At 41.7% G+C, this 15,034-nt stretch overlaps 3 protein-coding genes across 25 annotated transcripts in view; all 3 read right to left on the reverse strand.

Annotated features, from left to right (window-relative positions):
* CADPS2 (calcium dependent secretion activator 2) overlaps positions 1-15,034 on the reverse strand; it is a 423,223-nt gene that overhangs the window by 306,192 nt on the left and 101,997 nt on the right. The gene's annotated exons all lie outside the window — the stretch shown is intronic.
* Positions 1-15,034, reverse strand: part of RNF133 (ring finger protein 133) — a 41,083-nt gene that overhangs the window by 10,954 nt on the left and 15,095 nt on the right. The window lies entirely within an intron of this gene.
* Positions 3,118-4,453, reverse strand: RNF148 (ring finger protein 148). The gene has a single exon (XM_036425776.2). The coding sequence runs from the start codon at positions 4,313-4,315 to the stop codon at positions 3,404-3,406; it is 912 nt and encodes a 303-aa protein (XP_036281669.1). The 5' UTR covers positions 4,316-4,453; the 3' UTR covers positions 3,118-3,403.

The raw sequence follows: 15,034 nt of genomic DNA on the forward strand, positions 1-15,034 counted from the left end.
AGTGCGGAATGAAGGAAGGCCCGGACTGCCAGCCATTAACTGCCAGGGACCCTCCCCATGCATAAACTTCATGCAGTGGGCCTCTAGTCTATATATATATATATATGGCTAAGTGTCTATCCAACCAGTAGCTATGATGCACACTGACCACCAGGGAGCAAATACAACACAGAAGCTGCCATGACGTGTACTGGCCATTTAAAAATAAATGGCACTATGGACCTGGTGCCTACAAACCAACACTCAGCTTCCCCAAAGTGGGACACAGGCCCCACCACCACCCCAGAGCGACACCCCACCAAATCACAGCCAATGCTGCCAAGACCCCTTGGTGCAAAATGAGGACTCCAGCCAAGCCCAGCCTGGAAACAGTGGCTGTGGATGCCGGGTAATGACTTCACATAGCAATGCCCAGCTTCCTCTCCCTAGCAACTAGCATCCTTGGAGTTTCTTCAGCCCAGGAACCTAATTTGCTTTATAGCCAGGTGCAAACATTTCACAATTTAACCAAATGCTGTTGAAGTGTTTTCCCATGCTTATCTCATTTGATCCTCACAGAAGACCTGAAGTAGGTAGATAGGAGGCTCGGTAGAATCCTATTTTCTTTTCATTAGCAAGATGCAAACAGCTATATTAAAATATTTCTTCTAATTAATTTCCTTTCAATGTGCACAAATCCATGCACCAGGACACTGGTATAACTATATTTTTTCTTCAAAGAAACATTTTCAACAAAATGGCAAGTTTTGACAAAATAATTTAAAATTAGCACTGCCACCAAATACCTGGTAAAAATGACAAATTCCATAATATCATTTAAAATATATATATATTTTATTGATTTTTTTTTTACAGAGAGGAAGGGAGATAGTTAGAAACATCGATGAGAAACATTGATCAGCTGCCTTCTGCACACCCTCTACTGGGAATGTGCCTGCAACCAAGGAACATGCCCCTGTCAGGAATCAAACCCAGGACCCGTCAGTCTGCAGGCCTATGCTCTATCCACTGAGCCAAACCAGTTTTGGTTGTAATACCATTTTTAACTCACATTTGGTTAAAATGCAAATTTTCTATTTCTCATGTTAACCACTGTACTAAATTGACTTAATAAAAGCTTACTTCAGAAGTTTAATGTGGATTTTATTTTTAAAAGTAGGGTATCCTGTTAAATGACATCAGCCTCACTTCCTCACACTGATCAGATATAGGAATGACAGCAGGAAAGACAGAAACATGAATGTCATTTCTCTGCAGACCTTGACGTCTGTTAATAATATCTTGAGGGAAGAAAAAGGAGGATGTAGGAAAGTTTAAATACAATAATTTTAGTTTAGTATATGTAACTCATTCTAAACAAGAGTGTAACTACTGATTTTAAAAAGAAGAGTTTCAAGGTCCCCACTTAAAATCAACCATAGCAGTGACTACTAAAGGCCATAGATTTTTTAATAAAATGTTTACCAAAATCAACAAACATCCCTAGAGGAAGACCTCACATACACACTGTCAGCTCTGCCTATAGTTTAGCTACACTTATGTCAATGACAACATAGGACATACAAGCCAAAGAATGACTGTGAACTAATAAACATGGGCAGTCATTAGTGCTGCCACACACATTCTTGGGGGTATATTTCAGTGGTTCTTACTCATCAGCTAGAAAATCAGTGAAGGATTTTGACTTTGAACATAAATGCCTCTGACCTCTATGCACAGGATGCTAAGAGACACTTTGGTTGGGTCTCACTAGGACAATGGATGCTAGCACTTCTTAAGAAATGTGAAGCAACAGCATGATTACTTGAGGCAGGAAAGAGGAAGGAGAAAAGGGCCCTATGTGTCCAGCAAAAAGTAGAATCAGAGACTGCTGACATGAAATGCTGAGCTCATAATGGTCAATGTCCTTTACCATAGGCCATTAATCTGACTGTGCTTCCATACAACCCACTCTTTAAAAAGACAGTCTAGTTAGTATGAAATGTGTGGACTCACAAAGTGCCATCTGAGTGGCACATCAGTGGTTCAGCATATTGTCCATAAATAGAGATTTCCATCAAAACAATGTAACCCAAATCTTTCAGTCTCTGGTGATTACATGAGGGTTTATTCATATACTTGAAAAGAGGAAAAGGCAAAGTAAAGCAAAAGATAGAATTCAGAAGGGCAACTGAAAATTTCAGCTCTGTACTTTCCATGTTATTAAAGAGAAACACTAGTATTTTGAGAAGAAAAGCATTTACTAGCTTATTTCTAGAAGGGAAATCTGATTAGCATAGCTGAATCCTACTATGGTAGGATTTAAAGTGCTCTGGTAAACAAAGGTGATTTTTTTGCAATGCTGCCCTAAATGAGACCTATCACAATTTAAAATAGTTTTAGTTACATAACTAAAAGTGCTATCATCTAAATATATATAAAAGCCTAAGATGCAAAGTGTCCCCTTGGGAGTTTGACTGGGAGACCAGGAGTTCAGTTCGACCACTTGCTATCACATGTTCTGACCATGGTGGTGGTGGTGGGGAGGGGGGCACAGAAAAAAGGAAGGCCCCGGCCGGCAGTCGGCTGCCAGGGAAGGGAGGCCCCAGCTGGCACCCGGAAGACTCCAATCAGCCGTGATCACCAGCCAGGCCTAAGGAACCTACCTGTGCGTGAATTTTCTGCATCGGGCCTCTAGTCTAAAATAATTATTAAGAATATTAGAGGCTCAGGGCACAAAATTCGTGCATTGGTAGGGTCCCTAGAAGCTGCTGGCCACGTACTCCCTCCCTTCTCCCAGCTGCCTGCTGCCACTGCCAGCCAGTGCCTCTCTCCCTTCCCTGGGCTAGCCCCACCCCCTGGTCGAACTTCTGGACAACTCCTGGTCAGGGGGGACAATTTGCATACTACACTTTTATTATTCAGGATACTACCTTCCCAGTTAGTAACTTTGTAAACCAGATTCCTTAGTTATTAATAAAATTAATTAATGGATTATTAAATCAAGGTCTAATCCTATAATAAAGTTTATTGAGATTTTATTAGATATCAAATGTTAAAGAAAATATGGTAACAAAGTATAAAAACATAAAAACCTTTAAAATATTATGACTAACTCTCTAACATCAATGCGACATTGTAATCTGAAGGTAAAGGCTAATTTGCTTTTAAGGTATGCTAATGTCCTTATTCAAATAACAGCAAACATGTATAACAACTAAAACATATCAGAAAAACAACAAGTTCAAATAGGTGAGCGTGAATACGGAGTTTTATTTTAAAAACACACAAATTTCACCCTCTTTGGTACTTGGGTAGAGAAGCTGGAGTTGAATTTCCTCTCTACAAAAAGCGCTAAAAGAACTCATCTAATTTTAATCTCTGAAAGGACTCGGTTACAGCTTCAGAGAATTCTCTGGGTTTCTTAAGTTTTCAGAATGTCACACTTGCACATGGGGCACGTCCTCCGGGCTAACAGCCAGGGGTCAATGCACGCCTTGTGGAAAAAATGCTTGCAGGTTAAAATACGTACTGCATCTTGGGGCTTGTACGTGTCAAAGCAAACAACACAACTGTGCTCGTTGGGATCCAGTTCCTTGTCCCCGTCTTTGAGCACTCGCAGTGGGAGCTGAGCGATTGCTTTCTTCACGTTGGCCTTTATCTGCCTTCGCCTCCTGGTGGAAGAGTTGGGCGCTCTCGGTCTCCAGGCGCAGTACAGGAAAAGGTAGGCGACGGTGGGAGCCAGGAAGGTGAACAGGGACATGACGTAATAGCTCAGCCAGGGCATGTGCATCCTCCCCACTTCGATGACGATCGTCACGTAGACTCCTTTCTGAATCAAGTGCAGAAGCTCCATGCCTTTCAGGTTGCCTATCATCACTGCGACTGTACGCCCCGTCCCCTGGTGAGACATGGGGAATACTTTGTTGCCCGTCCCTGGATAGTTGTAGATGATCACCCCATTGGCTCCCTTCTCCGCTGCCACGTTGATCTTGTGGGTAAAAGTACAGCCTCCCCTTTCAATGAGGGCCAGCCAAGAGTCTTCCTGCCGAGGCCTGCTGAAGTTGGTCATGGAATTACAAGCGTTCTGGTTCCATCCTTCAGGAAGCACCACCACGCCGGACACCCTTTCCAGGGGAGAATGGTTCCCGAACACCCCACTCTCCCCTAGTTCTGATATAATGCGGTTCCCCACCTGAAACGTTATGTTCAGGTGGGCTGTCCAAATGGCTTTTCCCCTGGCGTCAGGAAGGCTGAGCAGTAGGAAGATGCTGAGCCTCAGGAGTCGAGATGAAAGAGAACTATGAGCTGAAGGAGTAATTCTAAGCAGGTTCATTCCTCCATTTGCCTATTACCTGACAAGCATGAACAACAAAACGTCAAGTATAAAAGAAAGTTAAAAAAAAAAAAAAAGCTAGCTTCAATTGTTCACAGGTGATAATTAAAGCACGTTCATGGAAAAGGTCTGCATGGATCAAAGGTATCTTGCTCCTTCCAGTATTTTGGGTAGATAACCTTTCTTACAATGAAACAAGAGCTGTTGGTGCAATGTGATTTCAAGAAAATTATGACTTCCTAATGGGTAAATTGTGACATCAGAGGTAGTTAAGCCAATCCAAGAGTTATGTTAGAGCACTGCATACTGAAATCCTATTGGCCAAAAAGCAACTAAGCAATGACTCATGGCTTTTAACAATCTGAATAAACTCTAAAGCAATAAACAGATAAGAATATTATGTTTACAGTCTTGGGTTTCTTTCCTCATTTTGGATAGGTTGAGAAGCTGCCTAACCACGTTCATACTCATTATTTACTCTCTTATCAGGGAGAGCAGCACTCACATACCTTACCAGTCACTAGTTTCATGTATGGTATGCTACCTAAAATGCCATTCATAGGGGAAGCAAGAACAAATCATTTCTAGTGACTTCCAAGAGCAACTGCTAGCCCAGGCCTAAAGATTCAACGTGGGAACAGTGTAATATAAATTTATATTGTTAGCCCAATATATTGTCTTCTTGCAAGGAGGATGTAGCTTTCTTCACAAAAATAGCTACTGCAATTGTACTATGTGCTGGACAAATACTAAGATGGATCTTATATCAAAGAAGAAAACAGACATATGCCGACTTTGTTATCCAATAAGGGCAGATTTTACACAAATGCATAGAGAAATGCTTACATGCAAGTCATGAAAAGGGCTCTGAAAAGAAACAGAATATAGAGAGGAAGAATAGATGTGACAGGGAGTGAAGTCTGGTTAAAGAAGTCCAGGGCACTGCTCTCTCAGAAAGTGATCCTTAGTCTAAGACTGGAAAGCTAAATCAGAATTGCCCAAGCAAAGAGGCGTTAAGAAGAGGTCAGGCAGGAGCAACTGCAGTTTCCGGACCCTAAGGTTGGAAGATGGCAAGAGAAAGGATCTGAAGAAGCAGAAGTTTGGCAAAGCGAGAAAGGAGAGAGCTAAGGGTGATGAGGGAGGAAAGGCGAAGGGCAGTCCGTGTTCAGGGTCATGGGTGTTAGAGTAAGGATTCTGGATTATGTCCCAAGGGCAAGGGAAGCACTGACGGGTTCTAAGCTGGGGAAAGGACACATAAGTGGCCCAAGATGTTCCCTCTTAAAGAAGTGTGCTCTGACTGCCTTATGAGGAACATGATTGAAGGAGGAGGAGAATGGACTGGTGTGGTGAGCTTAGACAAAAGCAGCTAGTGGCTGGGACTCCTGAAATATCAGTAAAGATAGACATCGTACTTTGAAGATTAACAGATGTAGTAACTGGACGAGTGATTACCACAGAGGAAGAAGGACCACAACTGTCACAATTCACTACCTTACTTTAATGTTGCAAACTATAGTAAATTTGCTACTTTAAAGATGTCCTAACAATTGTTTTGATTTTATTTTAAAATTTTATGGAAGTGATTCAGGAAATCAATACATTGGCAACAAGCATTCCAACATTTATTATTTACTATTCGATACATAGGGCATTTCCGATGTACGGAAGCCTGCATATAAACCCTGGGGATAAAAAGGGGGAAGAAAAAAAAAGATCCCATTTCCCGGGGTGCAAATGGACAGCAACATTTTAATCAGAGGCATGTGGCGAAATTTCAGTCTTTTTGTTTTGTTAATTCTTACCCAAGGATATTTTCTCATTGATTCTAGATAGAGAGGGGGAGGGAGGGAGGGAGGGAGGGAGGGAGGGAGGGAAGAAGGAAGGAAGGGAGGAAGGAAGGAAGGAAGGAAGGAAGGAAGGAAGGAAGGGAGGGAGGGAGGGAGGGAGGGAGGGAGGGAGGGAGGGAGGGAGGGAGGGAGGAAGGGAGGAAGGAGAGAGGGAGGGGAACATTGATATGAGACAGACACAGGGACTGGTTGCCTCCACACATGTCCCAACTGGGGAGGGGATTGACCCTGAAACCAAGGTATGTGCTCTTGACTGAGAATCGAACACAAACTCTTCCCTGAATGGGCCAACATTCCAACCACTGAGCTGCACTGACCAGGGTGAGAATTTAGTCATTTTGTAAAAATCCATTTATTATACTTACCAGCCCATAATATTTCAGTTAATACTTGCTTTTAAAAATAAAATTGGAACCAATGAACTTGCCCCATTCATACAGCTGTATTGAGACATTATTCTGCTCACATCTGCATTGTCTTTCCATGTAGACTGTTCCCAGGTTCAAACAGAGTGTGAATTCCTGGCTTTTTCTATGAACAGCTACAAAATGAAGCCTCACTCAGAAGACACTTTACATCATCATATTAAATATAAGAAGCAATCCCTTTTCTCTACCACACTGGTTCACAAGGTGTGTGTGTGGGGGGCGGGGGGTGACTGGCTATTTTTGAAGACATTTTTGGTTGTCACAAGGGGGAGAACTCATGGCATCTGGTGGATAGCGGTCAGGAATACTGTTAAACATACTAAAATGCACACGACAGCCTGTGCAATAAATAACTATCTGGCCCATGGTGCCAATAATAAGACTAAGAAACTGTTCTCCAATGGGCAGCCATGGGGGGAGGATCCACTCCAGAACTCACTTATCCCTGCTGGACAACCACATCTGAGCTCTCAAAGTGGAGTAAGCTTTTATAAGTGACAATGCATCCACTGGGAAGACGCCCTCTAACCACCATTTCCTCTTTTCCTTGGAATAGAAATGGTCAAGACCTCAGAAACAGTCCAGACCTGCCCAGACCACCTACTAGTTCATAAAGAATGAATAGAATGCATTCATTTTATTGCACCAGATCTCAGTCTTCTGTCCTGGGGCCAGAGTGTTTGAGTGGGAAAGAAAGGCGGTGCATTCTAACAGCGAATACCCGAAACTGTTCTTCAGCAGCACTTACCTGATACACAGAACCCCTTCCTTTCCACCAGCCACGTGTTAAATAGGCTTCCCTTCTGCTGAACTTTGAGGTCAGCCACAGAGGACTGACATGGACCACTGGGGTTGACATGGCCAGTTGGGAGGAACAGTCCCTGCTCCTCCCATCTGGCCATGTGGCCTCTTTACAGGTACGCCCTGCTTTTTGAAAGTTCAGGTTAAGCCACTTCACTTTTAAGAAAGACCAACATTAGTGAGTAGCTGTTCTCGCTAACCAAAGGAGATCTAAAGAGTTTTCAACTTTATGAAACAAGGTGAGCTCTGCCACATGTGGTTCAGTGGTTAGGGTGCATCAAATGGCTACAGGTTTGATTCCCAGTCAAGGGCACATACCTTGGGGGAGAGGCGGAACGGCAACCACAGGCTTTAAACTCCTGAGGTTTACCAAAAAAACATGACTCTTATCTAATCATAAACTACAGCCCACTGATTTGTCTCAGTGGCTAGAGTCCTGGCCTGTGAAATGAAGGGTCCCCAGGTTTGATTCTGGTCAAGGGCACAAGCCTGGGTTGCAGGCTCAATCCTCAGTAGGGGGTGTGCAGGAGGCAGCCGATCAATGATAACTAGTATCTCTCTCATCATTAATGTTTATATCTTTCTCTCCCTCTCCCTTCCTTGCTGAAATCAATAAAAAAAATATTTTAAAAAATAATAGCCATAAACCGCAATAATCACTGGACACACTGATATGAGCCACAACCTGTATGTGAGGATTTAAAAAAAAAAAAAAAAAAGAAAGAAAACATATTTTCCAGATACTTTTTTCTCACACCATCTTTGAATTCAGCAAAGATCTAAATATGCTAAAATGGGATATGGCAAATTTTAAAATTAATACATACGCTTCTGAATTACCTTGACAGTCACACACTATAATAGGTCAGGGACAGATGCATGAAAATCACAAACTTTACTCAGGCTCCTCTTTCATTATTCTTTCTATTCACCAATAGAACAACTTTTTTTAATACAGTAGAACTTTGGTAATTAAGCATATTAGAGAAAACAGCCAAAACACACATATTTTACATCACCACCACTAGCCATGATTTCTTCTCCCGACCCAACACTGGGGTTGCACCTTGAGGTGCCCCATCAAGCCCTGCTGGGTGAGGAGCACAGCCTGAGGTCCCCTGTCAAGCCCCACCTGGTGTGGGGTGTGGCCTGAGGTCCCAGGCCTGGTGTGGGGGGCGGGAGAGAGCAGCCTGAGGTCCCCTAGCCCAGCACCAGGATGGGAAGTGCACCTTGACGTCCCCTGTCAAGCCCACAGGGGCGGAGAAGGGCGGAGCCTCTGGTCCCTGATGATTGCTCCTTAAGGCTCCTTATGGGAACTCGGCCTCAGCTGTGGGTGCAGCCATCTTTGTGATGGAATGGTGGTCAATTAGCATATTCCCTCTTTATTAGATAGGATAAGAAAAATTGCCCCTGTATATACTAAAGTACAGAATAGTTCATTTTGCAGCAACTGATACAGTTCTCTGGACAATATTATCTATTCTATTAATATTTTGAGGAATAAAATTAAATCTTATTCTCATTTGTTTTTAATACTAAGTTTCCAGCACAGTATCTAGCACACCACAGGTTTTCAATGAAGGTTGAATTAAATTAAAAATATCATTATCCTCTGCATTCTAACTTATACTATTCCTCATGCAATAATATATTTAGTTTTATCTTTATGAGGGTGATTATGTCTGTTAGAATATAGAGTAGTTAACACTACACAAAAAAAGTTCAACCCCCGAATTCTTTTATTGATTTAATACTCATGAAAATAGATTTATTATGTCCATACCTAAATATAAAAATAAATGAGCACTTTGAATATGACCAAATCTTTTAAAATTTTTATGAGTAAAAATCAAAACTACTTAAATTATAGTCTCTTCTGCATTCTGAATTCAAGCCACGGTCTATATAACTTTAATACTAAACAAACCTTTTCTTCTCATTCAATGAGTTAAAAACTGAAGCAGACCCACTCCCAGCCTGGGAAGCCATGGGGGAAATCTCACACCACGGCCTCTGCATTGGGAGGGATCAGAGAAGGAGCTGAGCATCCTTAGGTAAACCCAAGAGGAAGAGTGGTATTTGGTGGCATTGTTACCTAGATCCCAGGACAAAACACATCTTAATACTAACCCAACCGTTTAGACGAGGTTTATCTTTTGAATAACCTCCAGCACCTGTCCTGTTCTCTTAACAGACTATTCTGCTCCTGTCGTTCATCAGAGCCAACAAGGAAAGCCAAGTGTGAAGGCTGCCATCTCAAAGTTGTCCTAGAACTCTGAAGTAGATTCTAGACCTTTCTACACCACAATGCATCACTGGAGACTTGTATTCCTTTGCCTTCTCAAGACCAGTTCCACAGGGCACGGTTGACTCTGAGAGTTCTTAGCAGTCACAAGCAGCAGGGCACAGGCAGTGAAGGAGATTTTCCCATTTAGACCCTTTCTATTTCTCCAATCCACAGGTCTGAAAACCCTTACTCATTTATTAGGTCGTGCAAACCCTCTTGGGTTGCAATAGCCAAGAAACAACATGCATATGGAGTCATCACACCAGCCAAATCTGTACAGACCTGGCACCCATCGGTGTGACAGACCTGCCGTGAAGACCAGTCTCTGCCACATGCTGGCTGTGTAAGGTGAGCCTCAGTTTGCTCATTTGGAAGGTGGGGAAGTAGTGCCTGCATCTTGAGGCCACGATGTGTATCAGAAGATCCATTTCACATCTATTCGAAAATCAATCACCAAGCACACCGCTAGCATGGCAGGCATTTCTCAATTCTATAAAGCATCTTTTCTTTTTTTCCATTTTCCACCAAATAAAATTCTTATTGTCCTTCAAGACAGCTCTCAATCTCCCTTTGCAATTTTCCCAGGCACAAAAACCTAGTGCTATAACACATCCTTTTTGTAACAAGTTGACAGTCATTTCATTCTACCGAAGTTCATACAGTGAGACGCTTCTACATCTATACTTTCTCTTGATTTAGAATGTCTTGTGAAAAGCAGTGTCATCTTACTCATTTTTGTAAATTTTTCGTTTCCTCTTTCTTAGCCCCATACTAGCACAATAAAACTTGCTCAGGGTCCCTGACAAATGGTTGGCTTTTCAAGCACTTATTCTTTAAAATATCAAGGCATAACAGCAGCTATGGCAACCTCTGCTTTACACAGCCACCCATTTGAAAAAATAATAGAGCAGGCAATGATTTGACAACTCTTCCCTCAGCTAAGAATTACTTTGACAACAGTTGTCCGGAAAAGGGCTTATTTAATATTACAGAATCAGAGGCCATCTGTCTTACATTTTCTGTCTAAAAGTCAAGAATAAATTTCATCCACATCTCTGTATCTGGAAAACGTTATAAATATGGAATAACTGAATAAATATGGAATGATATACAGCCATAAAGTAACAACTATTATGTAAGCAAGCAGACTGCTGAATTAAAAAAATCTTCCTTTAATTATGTTTTATATGTCAAGATATCTGTATCTGGATATACACTGAGTGGCCAGATTATTATGATCTCTGAACACATAACAATCTGGCCACTGAGTGAATATCCTATATAATAAAAGGCTAATATGTAAATTGTCCCCTTAACCAGGAGTTTGACCAGCAAACAGGCTGGCCAACTGCCCATGTCCTCTCCCCGTGGCCAGGCTGGCGGGACCCCATCTATGCATGAATTCATGCACTGGGCCTCTAATACATACACACACACACACACACACACACACACTGAGTGGCCAGATTAATATGCATTGAGATCATAATAATCTGGCCACTCAGTGTATATCTATCTATAGAAATGGATAGTCATATCTCAAATCATAAGCCAAATAGTCATTATCAAGAAAAAAATTCTATCAGATAAGCTTTGTATTGCCTGATACCTAACACTCCCTAATAGCATCCCAGCAATAAAAGCAAGAAGTTCTAAATGCAACCAACTTTCTCACCAACTCAGAAGGCCTTCTCTTTCCAGCCCAAGATCCTGTAATCCACAGCAACCTTCTCTGGTTAAGCCAGTCCAAATTAGGCCCTTCTTACTGTGAGCTATAGCATTCAACGCTTTTAACTATTTTACAGCAAAAACAGCCTGTTCTGAAAAAAGAGGCAAGATGGCTGCAATCTAGGGAAGTTCTGTCCCCCCTTGCTCCCAGCACCGGACCAAACTTGAAGCTAAACTGAAGAATATCCCACTCGAAAAAAACAACTAAAAAATCGCTGCTAGGAAATACTGTGAACGGGGAGCGCCAAGAGGGGACAGGAGAAGATGCAAGCGGTGAGCCAGTTCCTACAGCGGCACAGCATCTCCCACTGGAGGGAAGGTGTGGCGGCCCACCCCCTGCCCCCTGGGAAGGGGTTCTCCACCCCACGCAGGATTTCCAATCCAGAGAAACAGAGAAGGAAATGGGAGCCCACACGGCCTCAGACAGTGGGGATCAGTGGGGATTCGGTCCAGCGGGGAGTCTCAGACCCACTATCCAGTGAATGCTTGGTTATAACACCAGGTGGAAATTTCACCCCAACCTGTGTCTGCAGGAGGCACCACACAGCGGAACTCTGGGTGGCAGAGGGGCCTGGCCAGTTCACCCAGCAGTGAACCTGAGGGTCCAATGATTCTCCGAAAGAACTTTTAGTGGAGAGCAGGATGCGGGACAGAGAAAGGTCTTGGAAAAGAGGGGTGATCCTCCCCATCTCAAGGAAGGATGAGGCCCCAACTATGGAACGATTCTAAGCGCTGTGGCTTGAAGGGCATCTGCGGAGTGAGTGAGGTCCCTCAGCCTGGCCTGCAGAGATCAGCTGAAACCAGCTCTCCAACATCCCCCGAGCGGTTCTGGAACTGTGAGAGGCCACTCTGCAAAGTTGCTGTCGTAGAGGGTGTGGAATGCAAACGCAAGTGTGCAGAAAACCAGATTCGCAGCCAACAGTGTCCCAGGAACAACATACCCCACAGCCAAAGGTGGAATTGCGTGGCCTCTGGAGGAATTGGACTCCCTCCTCTCTGGTTGTGGGGTGCATCACCTGAGAACTGCCACTGCCAAGTCACCACAGCTTGGCAGTTCCTGCACTGAGCATCTGCCCCCTGGTGGTCAGTGCACATCATAGGTACAGGTCTGTCAAATGGTCTCTTAGCCTTTATTAGTATATATATATATAGAAGGTGATTTTGTGGCATAATAAGAAAGCCTGATATGTCCCACTGTTATTCATAGCCTCCCCAGGAGTCCAATCCAAGAACCATGTTTCACCAACTAATTGTTACATTACTAATCCATATCAAATTGCAAGAAGAATGATCACGCCATCAATGACTCGAAATTTCATTTGAGATTTAAGGAGGTTATCATCATGTGAGAAAATAAAAGTGTTTGTAAAATCCACATGAAAATCTAGTTCTGGGCAAGACCTGGAGTTGAATTACTGTTCTTCTAATGTCTATTTAGATTGAGATTGAGATTATGCTAACGGCGATTATGCAGGTGGGAAAACTACATGATTGATAATCCATATAAATCAAGAGGGAAGTGACAGTTACCCTGAAAATACCTGTGGATGAGAGGCTCTTTACCTCCAAGTAGATAACATGGACGAGGTATTCACTGTTCCTATCCTCTCTTCAATTTATGAGTTGGTTCTAGTTGTCTTAAACTTTTAGCCTGTTTCTACATCCCACCTTTCATTTAAGTTTTCATTGTAAATTATTTGATAAATTTCCTCAATACTTTTCTCTCAGCAATCGTTTAATAAAATCAAGCAAGAATAACCACAGCTGAAACAATTGTAAAAACTAGAGAGACTGATGCCCTAACTAGTTTGGCTCAGTGGATAGAACATCGGCCTGGGGACTGAAAGGTCCCGGGTTCGATTCCAGTCAAGGGCATGTACCTTGGTTGCGGGCACATCCCCAGTAGGAGGTGTGCAGGAGGCAGCTGATCGATGTCTCTCTCTCTCATTGATGTTTCTAACTCTTTGTCCCTCTACCTTCTCCTCTGTAAAAAAAAATAAAAAATAAAAATATTTTAAAAAAAGAAAAAGAAACTAGAGAGACTGAGCACCACAAAATCTGGTTTTATTACGTTTATGTCTTAACAAAAACACATGTATGCAAGATGGGCTTCTATGTATGGTATAATGATTGAGAGTAAACTAGAACAAATGGTCCTTACCATGAGAAAACACTATCAGATTAATTGTGTACTTTTTGGCACAAAGAAAGCCCCAACATCGTACCAGCAATAACACTTAAAGCAAAAAGTTCTGAATGCCATACATAGGAATAAAGTGACTCACAAGGTCCTAGCTGATCATTCAGGTATAGCACTTTTATAATTCTTTGAATTATAGTAATTTGCAATGCTACTGCTATTAATAATCTAAGCTTCAATTTGAGTCTTTACTGAATGCTTGATGTTTTATGTATTATTTCACATTCACAATAATGCAATAATGTAGACATAATAATCTCCATTTTATAAATGAGAAAACCAAAGCCAAGCAAGTCATCTGTGAAATGCCATATAGCTAATTAAGTAGATGAACTAGGATTTAACCCCAATGGCTATGTGAATATTTTGTAGTCTAATTACCTTTTTTTATAACTAGGTCCAGATGCACAATTATTTTCCATATTGGATACTTGCCAAAAGTAGCTTTTCTGATGCTGTGTTTCCCCCCCAACTTTTAAAAAATAAGTATTTTAACTGACCGCAGGAAATGTACAGTTGGCACTGCTCATTTTGCCAGCTATGTGCACATCTATTTTATTTTTAAACTCCATCAAAAAACAACCCCCGTGAAAAGCTCCGAAGTAAAAATCTCACCTGCTCTTAGTAAGGTGCCAACAAAGCTTTTTAGGCCAGTCACACTAGCACTACCAGAAACATCAGCAACAACGTATGACTGACTGTATTCCCATGGATTCTACTAGAGGCTGTAATCTCGTATACACTATTCAATTTTTTTTCCTTAAGTTTGTGCCTTGAGGCACAAAACCTGATCTGAAATAGTGTAAGTCTACTGACAGTCTCTCAGTGTCCAAAGGAAATAAAATAGGAGGCTAGTCTCTACTTGGAATGTGAACATGCCTTTCATTTTACTAGCAGAGAAAATAAAATTTTCAATATACCAACACAATTTGCTATGTGGGGAGCTTTATAAGTAAATAGAAAAACAAAGACTTATTTATTTTTATTTTTTATTTTTTTGCAGAGTAATTTTTCCCAATATTATCTATTCTGTACATTCATACTTTTGAATTCAGGATATAACTGATCCTGGCTTTTCATATTTGGTATTATCACTTTTTACCATTTTGCAGTAAATTTCCAAATAGGCTGGTCAGAGCCCAATTAAGAAGTTTTCTCCCTCTTCTCACAGTTTGGTCCCAACAAATAAGCAAACACAATAGATATTTAACAGCGATGCCAGAATAATCTGGCAACTTCAAAAATGTGTAAATTAGAGATACAAAGACATTAGCAGGCCATGAATAGTTCTCATTAATAAGACTTATTAAAATTTTGAACAAAAATATTAAATGGGTAAGATCATATGAAAACTTTCACAATTTTAAGGCACATTGACATTAAATGTGGCAGAAGTCTTTTCTCCCAATGAATATTGACTATAAATGG

The sequence above is a fragment of the Pipistrellus kuhlii genome, unplaced genomic scaffold (genome assembly GCF_014108245.1).
Source record: "Pipistrellus kuhlii isolate mPipKuh1 unplaced genomic scaffold, mPipKuh1.p scaffold_m20_p_10, whole genome shotgun sequence".
Lineage (NCBI taxonomy): Eukaryota > Metazoa > Chordata > Mammalia > Chiroptera > Vespertilionidae > Pipistrellus > Pipistrellus kuhlii.

What these genes read in the sequence shown, in the direction of transcription:
- RNF148 (XM_036425776.2), bottom strand. Translation starts at nt 4,315, where the DNA reads ATGAACCTGCTTAGAATTACTCCTTCAGCTCATAGTTCTCTTTCATCT.